Consider the following 22,197-nt stretch of genomic DNA (forward strand, 5'->3'; position numbering starts at 1 on the left):
TTTGTCCCTGGATTACATTCTTTTGATTTCAGCTAGAATCTTGGTTCCTTTGATTTCTCTTAGAAGAGGAGGAATTACATGCACATGCGAGTGTAAAAATCCATGTAGGTAGATATTTTATTCCTGAATAATCTAAGATTTGATATAGTTCTGTGTACATTTGATATGGCAAAATGAAATCACATGATAAATTGTATAGATATGTTACTGCATGTTCTACACTTAATTCTGTTAACAAAATTTTGAATCAGTATAAGATAATAGAAATTTATTTGACAGTAAATATTTTTTTATATGTATGCAAAGCTGGCTAATATAAGGACATGTCAAATTGGTACAAGCATATCTGATGCGGCTAAAGCATTTTTTTCAGTATCTTGATATAACCTCGTGCATGGAAATAACGGCAGTTCTAGTTGATTACATGACAAAATGAATAAATAAATAAAGAAAGAACAATGAAGTTAAAAGTTAAAAAGCCAGTGTCTATGTTTACTTTCTGTTGTTCAATATTGATATCTATTCGTGTTTCTCGCGTTCCAACTCCCATCGAAATTCAGTTGTCACTTGTGTATGGGTTACAAATTCAACATACTTTTGCAAATATTTTTATGTCAAACTTCAATTTGAAATGAATGAAATTTAAGAGATACAACTTTCGAGAGATAAATGACGCTGTCAACATGGCCATCAAAAACACATGTTCTCAACCAAACTGTCTGGTATGTCTAGAGAATTGAAATATTCAAAATAGAGACAAATTAGCTATCAACAACATAGTATCATACACGTCTTGGTAAATTTTACATAAAAGAACTATTCATTTAATCGATTCTGTAAATTGTATTACCTTTATTTGATATTATCACAGAAATCGGGTTTCCCCAAAACATATTAGGAGTAATGGACCAAAAGTGGAAGTGGACTAGCATGTCATGAAACGGTTTATAATTATTTATATTTTATTTTGCCAATTCATAGATTTTAAGTTACCCTAATACTTTAAAATTTTTAGCCTTGTTCACAATTGATGGTCCCGTCAAGATCCAAATGGAAGGGGCTTATACTAACCTTTTTGATTTCCTAAATTTTTCAAGATCTAACTGTTATCTACATTTTAAAATTTTGATCCGATTTTGGGATCTACATTGTCATTTTATTTTATTGAAAAAAAAACGGAAGTTATTTGGCATGCATAATGTAACTATGTACATGGAATCGGGATTGCAGGCTCAGTACTGGTCTTGATTGAAGGAAAAAAGGTAAAAAATATCAGACTCTAATTTCAACAAATATCCCCAAAGTTAAGGTATCAAGGTATCAAATAAACGTTTTGATAGCAGTGGATTTGGCTTCATGAAATGCTAGCTTATAGCTGGAAACTTAGTGTGACAATCTATTTACACAACCTCTTCCTTGTCCTGATTTTGATAAATCAATGACTTAAAAACAATTATACAATAAAAATATGTTTTTTTTATCTTTCTAACCGGTATTTTTCGATTAACATTGTGTTGTTTTACCATGATACACGAAGTAATGCTTTGTTGTTTTCGTTTTTTTTAATAGTCGGCGCATAAGTATATAAAAATGTGTATAGTATTACATTGCAAAACCTAGTATTATGATATACTGAATAGCAATCCCTTTTAAGCCAGTCGTGGTGATGCTGTTGATGAAACTAGTATTTCTCTGTGTTTAATTGCATACCAAAAAAGTAGTTTATCTAGAAAAAGAAAGGCTTTATACAATAAAAAAACAACAAAAAAACAAAACAAAACAGATATGCACAAAATGTTTGCAACATTTTTAGACTGCAACACCACTGTCAATGCTGTCGGGGCCAGATTCTTTTGCCCTTGTTTCGGATTGAAAGGTAATTACAGAAATTAACTGCTGTCCACGGAGTTCAAAATTCGCATTGCATAGATCACTTGCTAGGGTCTCTGTTGTTTCACTTTGATTATCTGAAGAAAAGAAATATTATTGAAAGTGAAATGATAAATGACATTATATAAAAAGATTTGATAATAATGTGTTGATAATCATAAACATAATGATAGATGAAACAGAATATTGTAAAATAAATAAATAAATATAACGGTTCGTGGTTGAATAGACTTATGACGTTACCAATTAAGCTGAATGACAATTTAGTCGATGGGCTGAAAGGGTTCACCGCGTACCCCTCACTTATCAACGTCATGATGATTTTCAAGTTCTTTTATGGCTCCCATTTACAAATCGATTTGTTGCCTAAAATGTTCTCAGATTCTCTTTCAGTAGCCTATCCTTGAACCCAACTAGGTTAAAAGTCTAGGTAAAGATTTTTTTTATTCAATTGCTCGAGCTAGGCGTCTAAGTCATCTTTAGACATCAGATAACAATAAACAAAATATACGTACCTCATGGAAAAATAGCTTAAATTGACTTAAATTTTTCCATGTCAAAACCCCTAGCGTATTTATGTTTCGGTAAAAATTGGCTTATTTGATATTTTCTGTTTAGTACTATCACAGTTGATACTTCTCGAGTTTTTATGACTTGTGGCGATTTTCATAGTCAGATTTTTGAAATAATTACTTATATGGGATTTTCGATTTTTTTTAAACAAAATGCTCACACCAACACTGTAAATCTCATATTTTTTGTCATTTATATTAAAAGAACTGATATATACAACACATCTGCTCAATCCGAGCGCTTATTTTATTATTTTAGGGGTTACCATTATAATAAAGGTATAAAAAGGTGAATTTTCAGAATTTCATATTTTCTTCTAGTTCGCCAATTTTGGTCAACTGTTTAAAACAACGTAGTTCAAACAACCTTTTATAATATGGGCTAGGCATTGCCTAAATCACCGAGCTCCGTAAGTTTTACCATACATGTACCGTCTTAAAAATAATAAAGGACATAACAATGGGGGGATCGACCCGGATGCAAATTTTTGCGTCGCAAATGCAAATGCAATATTTTTATTCATATTTAAGCAGCAAGTGAAATCAACATTTTAATTTGAAAATCTGCCTTGTTAATTCGGGGGGAGTTTTTTTTTCAATAAATTCATAACTTGAGAAAAAAAAGTGTTTTCCAAAATTCCAACCCCTATCCCCTTTCCCCTCGCTCTCAAAATGGTCGATAACTTTATAGCACTTCACAATACTTTACATATTTCATCCCTTAAGTGCATCTCTAGCAACATCCTTTTCAGTTTTGGCCCGTCAGATCAATCTGTACAAATACCGGAAATATTACATTTCTCCACGGATGGTGGTATATTTTAAAGATGTCATGTGACGTAAACAAAATTCAGACGACAGCTGCAAATTCCAAACAAGAAAATGATTGCCTTTCCTATCTTAGAAAAACTATGCTTCGATTTGGATAATATAATCGGAGTTATATTATTTTCCAAGGCGGGTTAGGTTCTTGACAACAGCGACAATGGAACAGTGAAGATACACGTACGTACATCCACGTGTTTTTAAAAACCATCATATTCACTTATAAAAAATAGAGAAAGACTCGAAAACTATCATTAAAGATGAATTTATTTTTACTGAAACGATAATTCAACCTATGTATTTTTATTTGTTTGGTTTAAGGAAGCGATGAAATTTTCTCCGTAAGGACAGTCCCTTTTTGTTACTTCCGTGACATGACCTTTTTTTCATTAGTATATTGGGGAACCTTAAGGGAAATTTAGATAGTACATGTAATAACTGTTGAGCTTACACCACTTCGCAGTGCTCGCTATAATACAGTCCTTTTTATGAAGTGTCTAACCTTTCAAATAATCAAAAGTATAAAATACTTGAAGTAAGAGTAATCAAGGAATCCAAGATTCTAGCGGAATTCAAAAGAAAGTAATCCTGGGACAAAGACAAAACATGGAAAAGAGACATACACAAGAAAGAAAATTAAGTCACTAAAATAATACATACAAAGTAACAAAAGCAAAAGAGCAACTCGGATTCCACTAAAAACTGGGAGCATGGACCAGGTGCACCGGTAGGGTAAGCGCCCTCTGCTTTTCTAGAAACACCGCCGAGCTGCTCATAAAACGTCTAGTTCGTGGTAGACGAAAGAGGAAATACATGGACATGAACTAAAATGCTAATTTTTTGCATATGAACATTGTACAATAAGTTAAGAGATTAGGTTATACATACCTGAGACAATGACTGAATAATTGGAAGTCGAGTCTGTTTCAGCGATAAGATCTAAAACGATAAAAGTTTTATTAAAAACACAAAGAATTTTGAATTCTGAAACCTAATTTTGTAGTGTAAAGTGACAATTAACTCACTTTATTTCCCGCTTTTATATAGATTGTTGTAACTTTCTACCGTAATCTCACTGTAGTATGACCAGAGTTTGTCAGGTCGATTATACGCCTGTATTTGTTTATTTTGTGGTTGAATAACTTGGACTTTTAAAGTTTTTTTCTATGAAATGCCCTATCAAAAATGCTGATATTAAATTACTTACATTGACATCAAACACGAAATAAGCTTCTTAATCGACTGTTAGTGAAAAAATCTTTTTGAATACACCAATCTTACACTTTGGGCAAAATGATTTTGTATATTGGAACTAAAAGAATTATTTTAAGTAAACCATAAAAATTGATAAATATTTGATAACACAATTGGATACAAACCTGTCGAGGTTATTGACTCATAACCACTTGTTTGTTCTCTAGTATCTACAAATAGAAATACGTTTTGTTAAAAATTAAACACTGAAGTTCATGTTTCCTTAAGTAAATGCAGTATTTATTGTAATTGTAAATTGTGAACCATCCTCGTTTTACTGATAAAGAAGATTTTGTTGTGCTTTTATAATTCCTTTGTAAAATTTCGTCAAAACTCGTTCACAAACCCAATATGTAAATTTATGTTATAACCCTTATAACTTAACTAATATTCAAAACAAATTGGATCCACATCGCTAAGATTATGTGGTCTTGTTTTTTTAAATAGAATTTGCCGATTAAAGAAGACTATTTACTAAAAGTAGCGTTGTCACCCTCATTTGGATTATGGTCGTACATTTAGATTTCATGCGAGATAGAAGGTCTGTATTGTATATACATATGAGCAGTGTAGCGAATAGAGTCGTCACATTCTGAGACGTTTGTGTATTGAAATATATATTCGTTGTATAAAGGTCTGAAAAATTTCCAACGATGTTAGAACTGTCAAATTTGCGATGCAATTTTTGGTCGTTCCCTCCGCGGGACTCGAACTCGTACCGCTGTAACATCTATGGCAACACCGCCTGCACAAAGTCCAGCGCCCTAGACCACTCGACCAGCTAGGCTATATAAAAATATAGCTTTCGCTGACCGGGTCATTCCTCCTCGTAGGATTAATCTAGGGCTGTAACTTAGTACATGATGTATGGTAGTACGGGACAGTTCATTTAGATGTTATTATGTAGGATAGAGGATCAAATTAATGATGCATGTCACAACAATATTCCCAACGATGTTAGAACTATCAAATTTGCGATGCAAATTTTTGGTCGTTCCCTCCGCGGGACTCGAACTCGTACCGCTGTGACATCTATGACAACACCGCCTGCACTAAGTCCAGCGCCCTAGACCGCTCGGCCATCTAGGCTATATAGAAATATAGATTTCGCTGGCCGGGTCATTCTTCCTTGTAGGATCAAATTAATGATGCATGTCACAACAAATCAATATTATACAACGTCTCAGAATGTTACGACTCTATTCGCTACATTGCTCCATCGTATCAAATTGATACAGTGAAGATAACAGATATATCAGAGCTGTTTAACTCATGAACATAAAACAACGAAGGTGCTTTAACAAACCTTGAAAAACTTTTGTATTAAGCTGAAGGTGTGGTTCAGATTCTTGTGTTACTGGATTGTTACATATAGACACATTCCATTGATTGTTATAAATGTGTGCAATTGAATTATCGGTATGCTCATCAAATCCACCTGGCACCCCACTGATGTTTATTGTTGTTGATGCTGGTTCAGACATTGATCGTTCAATTAGGTGAGTTGCACTATTGCTCATGAAGTCTTCGCAATAACCTGACTCAACTGATTCTTTTGAGTCTTCGTCAGATCTAGGCTTTTGTCGGTTGAAATTTCGAACATCGCTTTCTGTATTTCTATTTGGTCTAATAATGTTTGCATCTTTTTTATTTGTAAAATCATCGTTGCATTTCTTGTCATTTAAAGGTAAGAGATTTTCTCCTGCAGGTGTTTCAACTTGTTCAACTTGGGTAGTAGGAGCTTTAATAAAAATAGAAACATCTAAACTGTAGAGAAGAAATATATAAAGGAATATATACTTACAGCTCAAAATAAACTTACATATACTGACCGTTTCGGTCATTGTTTACTTGGCATCGCTGATATTGTTCTACGAGACACTACAACTTTGGAATAATTCATCGCGATGAATTAGATTTTTTATGAATGTTATTGTTTAGAAGGGATTATGAAAAAAAATCCATGATACGAAAAGTGGACAAAAACTTGGGAAACACAAATACAACAAACGACTCACATAACACACATGAAATAAAAGCACACATAAATGAGCAACATACACTCATAAGTTAAAAACCGGGAAGTGTTCCAAAAATATGAGCAGTTTGTGTTTCTCTCCCAAGACTTACATGTCGCGGCTGACTTAACATCATGTCAATTAAGAAACGAAATACATGTTTATAACCTTGGTTCCCTTGATTACTCTTTAAAAAACAAAAACAAAAAACAGAAAACAAAAACGAAATACAAAACAATAATCCCTGTCGCCGTTTTGATAAAATAAATTATGTTTCTCACCATTTGACCAACATACACCAGTTAATACCATAAATCTCATCCCAGGTCTTCTTAAACACACTATTATAACAAATACTGACAGCAAAATCACAAGTAGTGAAAGGATGACAACTCTGTAAAAATAACAAAATATGTTTATAATTAATCTGTTTGGTTGAATAACATTTGTATATCAAAACCTAATTTATCGTATTAAAAAAATAAAATACACTTTACCTTTGGCACATGCCACTTCAATGATTTTATCTTTATAGGATTGTAGGATAACGTGTAAAATATTAAGTCAGAAAGAATAAGAAGAATTAATAAAAAAACATAGAAAAAAAAATCCAGTGATGAAAGTGTCTATATTTCAACTTGTTCCACACACACACACACACACACACACACACACACACACATTTAACAAATTATAGTGTACATGCTGTGAAACCAAAAGCATACGAAAAAAGTTTAATCTTATTTTGGTGGATGTTCAGTTGTGCACTTCGTACTTAGACCCCAAGTAAATATTTCGTTTAATTTATTTTAGCGTTTTCAGACAGACCGCTAAAAACGTTAAAATTAGCACCCCGCAAAAATTACCCAAAATAAGGTAAACTTTCTTCCCTTCCACACTTACCGACAAGATGAGTTATTAACTCAAAATGCATTGACAGCCAGTCGATAATACATTTTCAGGATAAGACATATTTTTAAGTACCTATCCAAAGTAAACAACCGAAAATGCCCTTATAAAGTAAATATTAAATATGAGAAATGATACAATCAGTAATTAGTATATCATTCTGGGTATCACCTAGTACACATACAATCAAACAATATAATAGAACTTCAGACATGAATTTATTCATAAATGATATTTATTTTTTATACAAATCAAATATTAAACCATTGTGTCGTTTGTATCAAATGTTGAAATAATGAACCCTTTCTTGAGCAATAAAAAGGGAAATCTTTTTATACAAATACAAAGATGTTTTATTAATTCATATTTTCTTATTCAGTATATTACATACATTGTAGTGTATAATTTATTATTTTCTTCCTCATCAATGTTGATATCTGAAACTAAAAACAACAACTACTATTCAATGCAATAATAGATATGCATTTAGGACTTATTTTTAAACACTTCGGGACTGATATAGGGTATGTAAGTCGCGTTCTAGTTCCATTTTCTTTACCGGAATTTCCGATGTAGAACGTAATGAAAACCGAAGACCGATCTGCATTTAATTGTTTACTTCCGGGTACTCGAAACGCTGTATAACAATGCAAAATCTTCTATTTTATGTTTTTCTTCATACCTTTATCATATAGAAATATATATTTGTCATTTTTTTTCGGCATGTTTACACAAAAAGATGTTTTGCCCTTAACACTGAACTCAACGCTCTCTAAATGACTTATCTCCATGCTTTTGAATGGTGTACTCGTACCCGTTCATACCCGTGAAAAGACGGACTCACATGACGAGACTTACATACCTTATTGCCATATGTGTTAATAGGTAATGACAATGGATTTGCTCAGAAATTTTTCAAGAGTATGTTAGAAAAAAATCGACAGAGTTGTCTGCCCTTGACATGTTCATTTTCAGTGCATTTCAATGAAATTAAAACTCATGCTATGGAAAATCTTGTATGTTTTCCTTGATTCTGATGGTATGACGGTAAGACTAATTTTCAAAAATAGTGGGAATTTTCAAACCATGTTTCACCCACTGCCTGATTCTTACAGACACTCACACTTAAGCTCTTGGCTCAGTACAAAAAAATATCTCCAATATATTACTTATTGCTAAATGCTGTTGTTAAAAAACATAAAATAACTAATACATAAAAAATAACAAAATAAATGAGCCACTCGGACTCCACGGACAACTGAGAGCATGGACCAGATGCACCAGTAGGGTAAACTTCCTCTGCTTCCTCTAGAAACACCCGCCGAGTTGCTCGTAAAACATCAAGTCCGGGTTAGACGAAAGAGGAAAGAAAAGCTATGACACGTTGAACAAACCAGTTTTATGGTGCAGACGGATACACCGTAACGAACCACGAGTTCATGATGACGGTCAAAAAACTTCTGTTGTGATGACTTCAATCATGTATCAACAATGACCCTGTATCAGAGCTCTAATTTTAAGAAGTCTGCGTCGTTGCGGTAAGAATTGGCATACCCTATGAGTTGTGATATGCTAACTCCATACGCAGGTGCTGAAGGGTTGTTGCCACATATAAAAGGAAAATTGACAATACGGAATGAAAAGTCATTATGTTTGTCGTACAGCGGAAACTAAAACTAAAAGGTCTAGCTAAACGATATTCGTTCTTTTGGATCAGATCAGTCATAAGGACAGCCTCATGAGAGTGAAGGAATATGTCAGCAAGTAGAGGAGCACAATTTGTTCCCATTGGAATGCCGACCGTTTGTTGACAAACACGTCCATCACACTGGACAAATATGATGTCGATAAAAAATGTCAGGATTTTGGAAACATTTTCAACTAAATAATACGAGATTTAACATGCATTTTGAATAAAGATCTGAAGACAATCACCACATTTATTATACTGTAATACATCACGTCTATTCAACTGAAAAAAGGAGGTAAAGACATTGAATTGAACTCCTACCCTTCTGCTCAGGAAAATCAGGGAAAAATAAAGAAATAAGGTTTGATACTACAAAACAATCGAAACAATACAGAGACAAAATAAAAATAAGTTGGTGAAATGCACGAACATGACAATAAAAATACTAAACCTTCGCATACACAAACCTTAATCTTAACCTTAAATCTTAAACATTAATACCTGTTGTCTACAATTCTCAGAATGACCTAGGCAGACCTATTGGCCATTCATTGTATAGTTATTGCATATGTTCAAATACAGATTAAGCTCGAATTTCAATTTGATTGAATTATTTACACAAGTTAAGACCATTTTAAGTTTAAGTCTCCCTAATTTTTGTTACGTGGCGGGGTATCGTTTCATGTTCCATTTAATGCCGTTTTTATTTATGTGAAGAATTGTGAAATGTGCTTGATCCTAATAACCTAGCACTGAGTACGCCAACACAGCAAATAAATATTATAAAGCCCCTGTCATCCCAAACATTACATAGCAACTACCCTAATTTTATAGAATACATAGGTCGAAAATTAGTAAATATAATCATGCAATCCCTCATGAGGAGTCACACGTTCACCGAAAACTATATGTTTGTTAAGACAAACCGACCGAATTGTATAAGACGCTTGACTTAGTGCAGGCGATGCTGCCATTGCCGTGTCTTAATGGTGACGTTACTTAAATGAAGGGGAGATAATTCAATTAAAGGGTTAGAATTTACAATAGATATAGTAAAAAATAAAGGGAAATTAAGCTATTTTCTGTTTAAATAGGTTTAAACTTTTTTTATAAAGTTCTTTTCTTAAATTTCCCTTAAAAAGTCTTCAGAACTGTGCATTTTGTAAAAAGGAAATATTTTGAAACCACCGTCACTGCATTCATCTAAATGCTTGCTCAATGGAATATTTCTGTATCTTGGTTCCCTTATTTGCTGACGGTGGACGGTCATACGCTGTGTTAGTGCGTTCCCAGTTTGACCAATATATATTTCCTGACAGTTATTACACTGCACTCAATAGATGAGATTGGTGCTCTTGCATGTCATGTTCGCAGTGGTGAATATTTCATTCCCATCTTTTATAACCAATTCTTTTCCCGTGTGCATATAACTGCAAGTACCGCATCTACTGTCATTGCATTTCGATACTGTATATGTTAATCGGTTAGTAATTGAGTCAAATTTTGCACGGGTAAGTAAGCGTTTTAGGTTCGGCAGTTGTCGCTTACTTGATAGAACGATGTCGTTGTTTATAAGATTCTTCAATTTTTCGCACTGTTTAAACCTATTTTAAACAGAAAATAACTTAATTTCCCTTTATTTTTTACTATATCTATTGTAAATTCTAAGGTCTCACTAACCACTTCCGGGTCAAATGGCCATCCCCCTATGTAGTACCAAAAACACACTGAACCTAGACATATGCATTGTAAGTGCATTATTTGTGTGTATTATGATTAAAAGTAGTCAAAATAAAGCTGAGAACGTGTACTTTAAAATCATATATGTAATTAACTACAAAAGTGTATGAATATTGTTTACATGTGTGAGTAATATGCCTCCATGCTGTCAGTTAGCAGAACAGGTAAAAATGTGGATTTTCAGTATTATTTATTCAAGTAAATTTTGTGAAGAATTTCTACTATCATCGTACCATTAGCATAATGATTTTGGAAGCCTTATTTTCCAAGCTTCGCAACAGTATGCAGCTTTAAGATGTCATTTGTCCTGGGAATTCACAGTGAGACTTTGAAAATTACTTTTTTAACATGTAAAGTAATGGAAACGTTAGAAGTGGTTAGTGAGACCTAACCCTTTAATTGAATTATCTCCCCTTCATTTAAGTAACGTCACGTGTACACACCTGAAGATTGTTTGTAAACATGAAAGCGCTAGTGTAAATTACAGATTTAGAAAACTCTGGTCATGTTTTATTTTATACCAATATATATATATATATATATATATATATATATATACACACACATACAAACGTCTCAGAATGTGTCGACTCTATTCGCTACACTGCTTCATCGGATCAAATTGATACAGGGAAGAAACATAAACGTATAGAAAGGTCTGAAAAATTCCCAACGATGTTAGAACTGTCAAATTTGCGAAGCAAATTTTTGGTTGTTCCCTCCGCGGGACTCGAACTCGTACCGCTGTGACATCTATGGCAACACCGCCTGCACTAAGTCCAGCGCCCTAGACCACTCGGCCAGCTAGGCTATAAAGAACAATGCAGGCGGTGTTGCCATAGATGTCACAGCGGTACGAGTTCGAGTCCCGCGGAGGGAACGACCAAAAATTTGCATCGCAAATTGACACTTCTAACATCGTTGGGAATTTTTCAGACCTTTATATATACATATATATATAATATTCAATGAATACTGAACTGTAAAAATAAAAAAAAATATTATTTTTTTATTTTTACAGTTTGGTATTCAAGATCAACACACAACGTGTGTCTATAGCACAATGTTCAAGATCTTCGTTACTGTCGGTAAACAAAATTTTTAAACGTCACAGGTATTCACCTGATTAGGTAGTGAGTTGTGTTCACAGACCATTTACTTTCATACACACTCAGTTTATTTAAGGCACTGAAGAAGGTCATTTGTTGACTGAAAATTTTGCCCATTATATACTTTATTATAGTGTGTTAACATCTTTATCGGTATCGTTGTACAATCCTTTAGACTTTAGAACTCACAAAGTTCAAGATCAAAACAGATTCAGAAGCTGAATCGCGTACGCTGTGGGTGATTGTACCTTTATCAAAGGCTCACATAAGCAACTGATAAGGAGCCTGAATGAAAATAACAAAGTGGGTCTTTTTATCAAAGTTACAATTAACTGTGGAAAACAATTTAAACCAGAAAAAAAAAAAAGATAAAAAGTCCAAATATAGTAGTACGGCGTATTGATGTATAGCAAGTAGTGCTGTACCAGCCTTAGAACAAGACCTAAAAATGAATTATTTTTTCTCGTTAATTCCATCTGGAGAAGTTGTTTGCAATTTCTTCATCCAAAAGCTTTCCCGAGATACTCCATAAATATATAGAAGGGTCTGAAAAATTCTCAACGATGTTAGAACAGTCAAATTTGTGAAGCAAATTTTTGGTCGTTCCCTCTGCGGGACTCGACCTCGTACCGCTGTGACATCTATGGCAACACTAAGTCCAGCGCCCTTGACCACTCGGCCAGCTAGGCTATATAAAAATATAGCTTTTGCTGCTCGGGTCATTCCTCCTCGTAGGATTAATCTAGGGCTGTAACTTAGTACACGATGCACGGTGTTATTATGTAGGATAGAGGATCAAATTAATGATGCATGTCACAACAAATCAATATTCTCAACGTCTCAGAATGTGACGACTCTATTCGTTACACTGCTCCATCGAACTCGTACCGCTGTGACATCTATGGAAACACCGCCTGCACAAAGTCCAGCGCCCTAGACCACTATATTTTAATATAGCCTAGTTGGCCGAGTGGTCTAGGGCGCTGGACTTAGTGCATGCGGTGTTGCCATAGATGTCACAGCGGTACGAGTTCGAGTCCCGCGGAGGGAACAACTAAAAAATTGCCTCGCAAATTTGACAGTTCTAACATCGTTGGGAATTTTTCAGACCCTTCTATAGTTTACGTTATCTTCCCTGGATAAATTTGATCTGATGAAGCAGTGTAGCGAATGACAGTTCCAACATCGTTTGGAATTTTTCAGACCTTCCTTTACGTTTATATGTCTTCCCTGTATCAATTTGATCCGATGGAGCAGTGTAGCAAAAAGAGTCATCACATTAAGTTTAAGAAAATTATTACACAAATGTTACAAGAACAAGGTAAACAATGAAAATGTACTCACATGAAGATGGTAGCCCCTTTGTTGATGATATTGATGACGAAGGTGAAAGGTTTGATAATGGAGATGTTGTGGTGATAATCCTTACCAACTGACTACTGTAAGTCATAATATGATGAAAATGTAGAACCATAAAAAATGAGTATGGTCATTACTTGATGAATACGTTCGAATATTTATTTGGTTTTCCTTTGTTTTAATTGAAAAATAAACCATATTGTAATAAATATGTTGCTGTCTTAACGATTGGAAGACAATGGACAATCAAGAATTAAGGTATTGTTCCGGTTTATAATTACTTATAAGTTAGCTTTATATTTGATAAGAATGGTTGAACGTCATTAAAAGGAATATAATTAAAATGCAGCACTAATTTAAGGGACTGTCCATTTAGTAACCAGGCAAAGCATGTGATATGGATAGTATAAATTATGGTAAATTTTCTCCCACGGAATAGTTCTTTCCAATGTAATGTTTATATCGTATATATATGGTCAGCACTTTAAAGACTTTTTAAATCGACAATAGATGGCTCAGAAAATGATATTAAAGTTTCCTTAGAAAGCAACCAAATTCTGCATACAATGAAAGAGTTATGTTCTCTTTTAAAAACAATTCGATGCTATCTATGTAATTTATTTCTCTTTAACCGTTTCAGTTAATCAAAAATCAATATTCAACTTTGAAAAAGGACCTATTTGCAATATGAAATTGGTGAAAAGTTTTTGAAAACAAATTTTCTCATGTGCCACTACTGCTTGGTTTTTGCGTGTGCACCCCTTAAGTCCCGCCGATTTTCTTTTCGGAAATATTTCATCGTTGCTATTCGCTTTTTTTTTCTCTTATATATTCTTAAGATCTTTAAAAAATGGTAATGAAACCTGGACCATTTGCTGTATTCCCTAGATTCTTTTTCAGCAAACCCTATTATAGGTAATTATCGTTTCACAATAGTACTTGGACTTGACCTTCAACGAATAGTACAGCTGTTGTCTTGCAAAAAACAAACCCCAAAAATCTACTCCCTTTTCAGAGCACCCGAGTTACACACACGGTTTTAAATATTATTCTTGCTTCGTCTGTGTAGTACATTTGGTTCTACGTTAGTAGTATAATTTAGGCGTTATAAACTTGTCAAAATTTAGAATAATCTTTTGAAATTGTTATGTTCACATGACCTGAAATAATCAAGACTTTAAATATTTTCACTTGGTTGTAGTTTGTGTTTTTGTCGTATGTGGAACTTTTAAGTAGTACTCTAGCTAAGAATCGTGCAAAATGTGATTCATGGTTGGAAAGCCTACATATTTTTATTTTTTATATTTTGTTTAAAGCATAATACTAAATAGAAATAACAAAGTGTTTTTTTTATATAACCGACATAAATTATACAAAATGTATTGTAGAATTCAAAATAAAGGGATGTAACTCTGTAAATGACAGTAGAAACCATTGGATTTTCAACTTGAAATATCTCCTAAGAGTAGATAGATATGAATGAATGATTATACATTTCATCATATAAATATGTATATGTAAGTAGCCTGTTATTGGATGCATCACACATTACAGAATTTGCATTATTCTTACAAAGACTACTACTTAAAGCACAAGCTACGTAAATGACATAATTAACTTACGTTGTGGTTTTAAGTATTAGGTCTTGATCCTGAAAATTCTTACATGGACCACATCCATTGCCAATTCTAAATGTTCTTAATGGACAGTTGACGCATTCTGTAATTAATTCATAATTATGTGTAAGGGCAGTCCATATAATGACTTAATAGTTATAATACTCATCCGCCAAAGAATCTATACTACTTTCATACTTTGAGTAAGTATACTTAACAATTTAGGATTTATACTCACTTCCGGTCGAAGTCAAAGTTTGGTTTTCTGCACATTTTTCTGCTTTCGAACATAAGCATGGATCTCCAAAATAACACAATTCTGTGTTACACTTACATCCTTTTAAAGTTTCACAAAAAACATTTTCGGCAGATGTCCTCCTATAGGTTATATCTGAAAAAAAAAGATTGATTGGGGAACTTATAGAAGATTAATACTATAATAGATATTCATATTTTTTTCTCTGGGATGATTTTATATATTGAGGTGATCGAATTTGTTTTAGGCTAGTTGAGTCTCAATGATGTCGAATTCCGTAAGATAAACATTGAATATAGAGGCATGTGTCTATTTCTGGGACATTTACAAGAAATTATGTAATATCGAATTTTTTGAATTATTCTATTATTTGTTAGATAAACAAATATCTGACAATCTATTAAAAAAATCCAAACATTTGAGATAACGAAGTTTTTTGGGTAGTTTTGTAATTAAAAGTTTTATATTAATCTCTTTTAGAATAAATAAAAGATACAGTTAAACGCCAAACAACACTGTATTATTAAACGTGTATAATTTTATTCTATTTTAAGCTGAATTAAAATGCTGTATGTCATTTGAATGGATATACACTTTATTAGAAATTAATTAAACAAACAATAATCTTAGCTATAAAATATTTTGATAAATGTACAATAACTATTTTTGTACATTTTGTAAAAGAATTTACCGTCAGCAAGACAGGAACTAAGAGGTTTAAAACAGGATGAGTCCCTATAATCTCCTGATTGAGGAGATGATATCAAGTCTGGTTGAACTTTGTTATTTTGACATTTTGAACATACATCTTTTGTGTAGTTCTTTAAACACGGAATAACCTCGTTCCCTTAAAAAAATCAGAAAGAAAAGTATATATTAAAATGTTTAATCAAATGAAGATTATGATAATAAAAAGAATAATGAAACAGTCCAACAATATCAAAGCTAGAAAAAAATGCCCCAGAAAGAAATGTTTACTGAACAACGCCATAACATCGCTATAAAAAAAATGATATAAAACAGCCCCCACCCAACCCCGCGAAAAAAAAAACAACCTTACAGCTCCAATTAATCAGACAACATAATTTGTCTTCGTAATAATTTTTCAACTTCAAGGGGTGGCAAATTAACAAACTTGTCTTTTTCGAAAGAGTGAATTCTTTTAAATCATATTATACATACCAGGCTGGCAGTTGTGAATTGGAATACAACGTCTGTTTAATTCTTTATATTCTATATAATCTGTCGTGACCTAAACGGAAATACTGCTGTTGCTAAATTCATGTTAGATAATGTGCAATCATACTGTACTTTTCAAATGTTAAAACATTTAAACTTAATTATTCAGGTGTGTAACCAGGATTTGAAAATTACAATCCGATGCAGCTGGTAAGATGATACTCCATATAACACATGTACAGCATACCAAAATTGCAATATAAATTAAATCTGTTATCTGGTATATAGAAGCTACTAGGTCGATGCCACTGCGAGTGAACCAAATGTTCTCGAGTGTATTCACCAACCAAGTTATTAGACTTGTAGTACTTGACTTATGCATGCGAATTACAAAGGTACAATTTATCGAATTAGCAGTGTCAAAAAGGTAAAAAAAAAACGTTTACACATTGAGGTTTTATCCATGTATCACCCGGTAGGGTTGTTGTCTCTGACATATTCATAATATCCTTTTTGCGATATGTATGGTATTAAAATCTTGAACCTCCTACGTATTTGGTCCTGATTCTATTCATGAGACCTTACTCTTTGAAAAACGTATACAGCATACCGAAATGTGCAGTATACCTATGTATTCAAACGGGAAAGTAGAAACTGTGCACCTTCCTATTTTAATGTTTTCTCGATCGAGATTAAAGAATATTTTGGGAGTAGAAGTTTTACTTTGTCACCGAACCTTCAGATTTTTGATAAATTGTCAACCATCTAAGACTAATGTCTTGATCCTCACAAAATAACCACAACCGTGCAATCATAATGTAATTTTCTAGAAGTTATCAGACTGATGTTGCAAGGCATTTTGAATGCCAAAGAAACTCATTGTCGGATTCGGTTCCAAAATTTATTTTTGAGCAGCACTCCAAACGACGTCTAGTTTAGCTACAAAGTGGTCGTGTTGCAAGACATACATGGCCTAAGCGCATTTTACATATCCGAATACCAAACTGGAGTCCTTTTTTATATTAAACGTCAGTCATTTGACGCAGGTATTGTGGTTGCATTATACATATGCGATTAAGGTGCAATGTTTCGTACAGAAAGTTTATCCGGTCTAATTTAGTAACACTTAAAAATAAAAAAATATATTAAACTTGGTGGAAATATTGACTGTGGGTAGTAGGGCCTTCGTAAATACAAAAATGAAATACTTGTGAAGATTACAAGTTATCAAATGCGAACTTTCAGCTTTCCAGAATGATAAATATTCTCGGCGGTTGGAATCTCTACTCTATACCAGCTGGCCGTTTTTCAAAAATGCGAGATTTTGAACAATCTTTTAAAATAAAAATCATAAAAATTGCAGAAAAGGGTACATCTGTCTTTTTTACATCCATATTATGCTTGTTTTTCTGTTCTAGCAGGCACCCTAAATTTGTCGCGAAAACTGATATCACCATAACCAAATTTTGACAAAATATAAAAGAATATCTGTCATTTTCATTGATCTCCATAACGTAAATATACGTTGTTTTCTGGTAAAAAATGGAATTTACTAACTTCAGAGAATGAATATCGCTTAATTTCCACTCATTATCTGCAGTGTGCAATCTTATGGTGTATAGGAAAGCATAACAGCACCGAGCGAAGACAAGATTCTTCAACGACACGTTATTCCTTCATACAGAGTGAGGGGTCACATTTGATGTTATAGCATGATAATGCTAGGCCCGATGTTACACATGTAGTCAAAACCTTTCTTGAGCAACAAACTGTCAATGTTTAAATGTTGGATTGGCTGGCTGTAGAATATTTATAGGAAAGTTCGCCAATCTCATTAGTGATGTCATATTCACTATTTTGCATATCATTAAGTGCCAAATTGGTTGGCAAATAAACAAATAAATAAACAATTGACAATTTCATGACTAGAATCCCAATTTTGAAAACTTTATTACTTTGTTATTTAATATCCAATTTTGGTTCTGTAAAATGTTTCATTTAGATAAAATAATTCATATTATGTATGTGAATTTATAACTATTTTACTTGAAAAATAAATTTGTAGTGATATTTATATGTCAACCTCTATTTTTGTATAAAATTTAAATTAAAATATTATGTAAATATAGTCTAATTACTGAATATTTATGTAAAAATTCCATGGGTAAAAAGAATTTTATTTGCAATGTTGGGAACCAAAAGCATTTTTCAATCATCTATTAAAAATGAAAAAGTTATGATGATTTAAAGTTGATGCCCCATGCCACTCAATGGATTTTTTTGCCAACCAAAACCAAATATCAGGTAAGTGATGACATCATGAAGAACTCTCCTATAGGGCGAAATGCAAAGTAGATCTTGTTGTCCAAAGCTACAAGTTACGATACCGAAAATTGGCCCCTTGAATAACATTTAACGAGCTACTTTCACCAGTAATGTTAACCAGGAGATGTCACTATCTGTCTTGTATGCATTGTAACAATGGAGGTCATACCTGCTACTGATTTCATGAATTGATAAATTGGCTTCATAATTTAAAAAAAAAATTCTGTGAAATAAGCTTTGTAATTTCTCCCGCCAAAGCGTCACAACACGAATATCAATCCGCCGTACATTTAATTTATATATATATATATTGAAAATAGGAACAAATAATGGGGGAAAACTTAATAATAAATAGGATAATATGTTGGTTATTGTGAATAACCAAAATATGATTACTCGTGCCATGAATGCATTAAGATTCAACTTGTATGCGAACAAGTTCCGCAAACTCATTAAATCTAGGGGTTGATAATATTTTGGTTATCCACCATTTCCAATTAATAACGTTATTATCATTTAATCATGTTAAAATAAAGTGATATATATTTGCGGTATTCCAAATCAAATAGGCGCAGTTTTATCCACTAAGCATTCAATTTGTATTCTTGTATGTAGAGGGGAAGCAGATCGCCGAGAAAAGCAACATAGTCAAAATTTTCTAAATACTTGTCCTACTTTCTGATTTTTATACTAACTTTTAACTGTCACTTAAACTGATATGTGCATTTTCTTTGTAACAATTTTTACCAATGCCTTTTCATCCCTCAGATTCCGTCCTCAATATGTAAGTAACAAATGTAGTTTTAAATTATTACCGTATCCTTTTTATTTCCCTACTGGATGGACATTACTACTAAAATGTATATATTAAATGTCATTAAATTCTCGAATAGCACTTCCAACTCTCTGTGGGACAAATTTGCCATTCCGGAAACAGCAAATTTGACATATTTAAGAAAAGTGTAGTAAGATTTTTTTTTGCTGATCACATAGTACTTTAGTAGCCTAAGCATACATGACATGCAAAGAGATGAAAAAACTATCAAGATAAAAGTTACTGAGGATCTAAGTCAGATTTCCCATAGGAAAATCTGGAGTTCCTATGGGAAATCTACATTTCCCATGGGCGGATTCACTGTTCCCATGGGAAGTGTGGACTCTTCCCATGGGAAATCTGATAAGCTATATTAATCATTCTAAAAATCCATTTTTTCTTAATCAAAAATTACAAATAGCATTTGAATTCTTTAAATAAATTTGTTTTAACCAAGGGAGGTAATTTTGTTGCATTAAGCAAAGGGGAGATAATTTTTGTGAAATATTACACATCTTTTTTTTTTTAATATCACAACTTGATTGTATCTTTAATACTTATACTGTTTAAAAAAATCCATTAAACCATATCATGAGTTTTGAAAAAAATTAACAATTACAAGAACATTTTACAAGAAATTGAAACAAACAATTTGTTTTATGCGTATTATTTCTTTGAACAGAAGTATTACTGTTTTATAATATCTACAATAAAACAATTTGAATAGCATATCAAAAGGTATAACAATCACCACACATACAAGTTTTTTTCTCTCTCTTTTACAAAGTATGAGCCATCAATAACAACTGAAATCCACTAGTGTATCTTTAAACAGGTCATGTCTGGTAACATAATCTGGTCTGAAAAGATCACCAAAAGCTGCATACCATATTCTTTGCATCTAGATTTCCATGTAATTTATAGGGGCTGTTTACTGCATATTCTTTTGACAATCCTGCAAAAAAATTTTCTCCTTTATCACACATGTAAGTATAGTGTAAGATAATATGTTGACTAAATAACAAAGAAATAGGGAATCCACACTTATATAGCTCTATGTACAAAAAATAATAAAATCACGTACCTAGTTATCATTTGATTAAGAATAAAGAAATAACATGACACACTGTATTATATATTACAATTACAAGGCTGATCCATAACGTTCCAACAGACATATTTTCTAGTATCTACACTAAGACTGGTTATGCCAACAAAATATCAAATCATTAAATAGAACAACTATTTTGACAAACAAGTCAGAGATGAATGGAAAGTACTGAGTTTTACAGTTAATTATCTTCTTACCCATGTTGAACATACTGGTACTACTATCATGGCAACACTGGCTGCAAATTCTCTGGCATCAGCTTAATAATACATCAGATCTCATGTTGATTCTCAAGTCTTTTTCATTTCAGTTTTTATTATGTGGAAAACGTAGGAAACTACTTTAAATCCATGTTATACACCTAAAGAAGAAAAAAAGGAGAAAAATTGAAAATTACCAATACATGTGTAACATTACAGTAAATATAAAGCATATTTTTAAGAGGAAAAAAATATGTAAATAAAAAACACATATACATCAGATACTGAATGTCAAAATCTGTATCACATATGGTATCAACCCTCAACCTATGTCACCCCTTTGGTCGGTGGCCCTTGGGATGATATAGGAGTCTCTGGTTGATACTGCATGCGATACATATTTTGACATGTCATTTTCATTATATTCAGCATATATATTTTAAGATTTTTATTTGTGTGCTATCTTAGATATGTCTACCAGTCCATGTAGTAATGTATCGACCATCTATTTTTTAAATTAAGAATGTGACTACATTGGGAATGTATCATATGATACTCGAGTCAAACTGCAGTATATGGACCTATTGGTCGCCAAAAAATATTCAAAAGATCTCAGTTGCACATGGTACAGATTAATTTGGGGCTTTCATCTAATTTGTATACGGCTCTCAGCATCATGAACTATTTGCTAAACTGTAAACATGTTTAAACGTAATAATATCAGGCATAGACCAAATGACAGGCATGTCTCGCATATACACCTCCTGAGATTGGGGGGGGGGAATTGTGCAAGAAATCATAATTTTTCACAAATTGTACCACAAAAAAACTCCTTTCTCACTTCAATCTGCATTTCGTTCTATAACCCCCCCCCACATTCTGCCCCTTCTAAAATCCTAGATCCACCCCTGAATATATAACTATTTTCTTACAAGTATACTGTAAATTAAAAAAATATCATGATGTTCTATCGTTTAAAAAAATATGACAGGGTTAAAATGGAAATAATAAAGACTTGCATTATGTTTGTTATCAGGTCAGTATAATTAGCACAATTTTCAATGGAGATTTGTTCCATATTGGATGAAATCAGGGTTTCTATTCTACTATATATCCTCAAAAGCTACTATTCAAGTGCTCCCATACACAAATGATCATGTGCAGATTTTTTATAGAAATAAATTATTTCAGTGACATGCTTTTTTATCATTCAGTACACATAAAATAACCCCACTTTTTGCCAAACAATATTTCAGTGTTACAGTGCATCAGAAAAATAAGATTAAAACAACAAAAGCCTACATCAATGTTCTATTAACATCAGACATAA

General features: G+C 32.8%; 1 protein-coding gene across 1 annotated transcript; it reads right to left on the reverse strand.

Annotated features, from left to right (window-relative positions):
* Positions 1 to 253: 253 nt before the first annotated feature.
* On the reverse strand, positions 254 to 20,340 carry LOC148601924 (uncharacterized; the record flags this gene model as incomplete). The annotated part of the gene is made up of 12 exons (XM_088554443.1): positions 254 to 1,967; positions 4,176 to 4,226; positions 4,667 to 4,711; positions 5,848 to 6,282; positions 6,841 to 6,953; positions 7,860 to 7,911; positions 13,352 to 13,446; positions 14,989 to 15,085; positions 15,221 to 15,373; positions 15,930 to 16,085; positions 16,421 to 16,490; positions 20,317 to 20,340. Coding segments are annotated over 12 exons (1,449 nt in total), but the record flags the coding sequence as incomplete, so codon positions are not given.
* Positions 20,341 to 22,197: the final 1,857 nt, after the last annotated feature.

Source organism: Perna viridis, chromosome 12, assembly GCF_037379345.1.
Source record: "Perna viridis isolate PV_CMFRI_1.1 ecotype Kerala chromosome 12, ASM3737934v1, whole genome shotgun sequence".
NCBI lineage: Eukaryota > Metazoa > Mollusca > Bivalvia > Mytilida > Mytilidae > Perna > Perna viridis.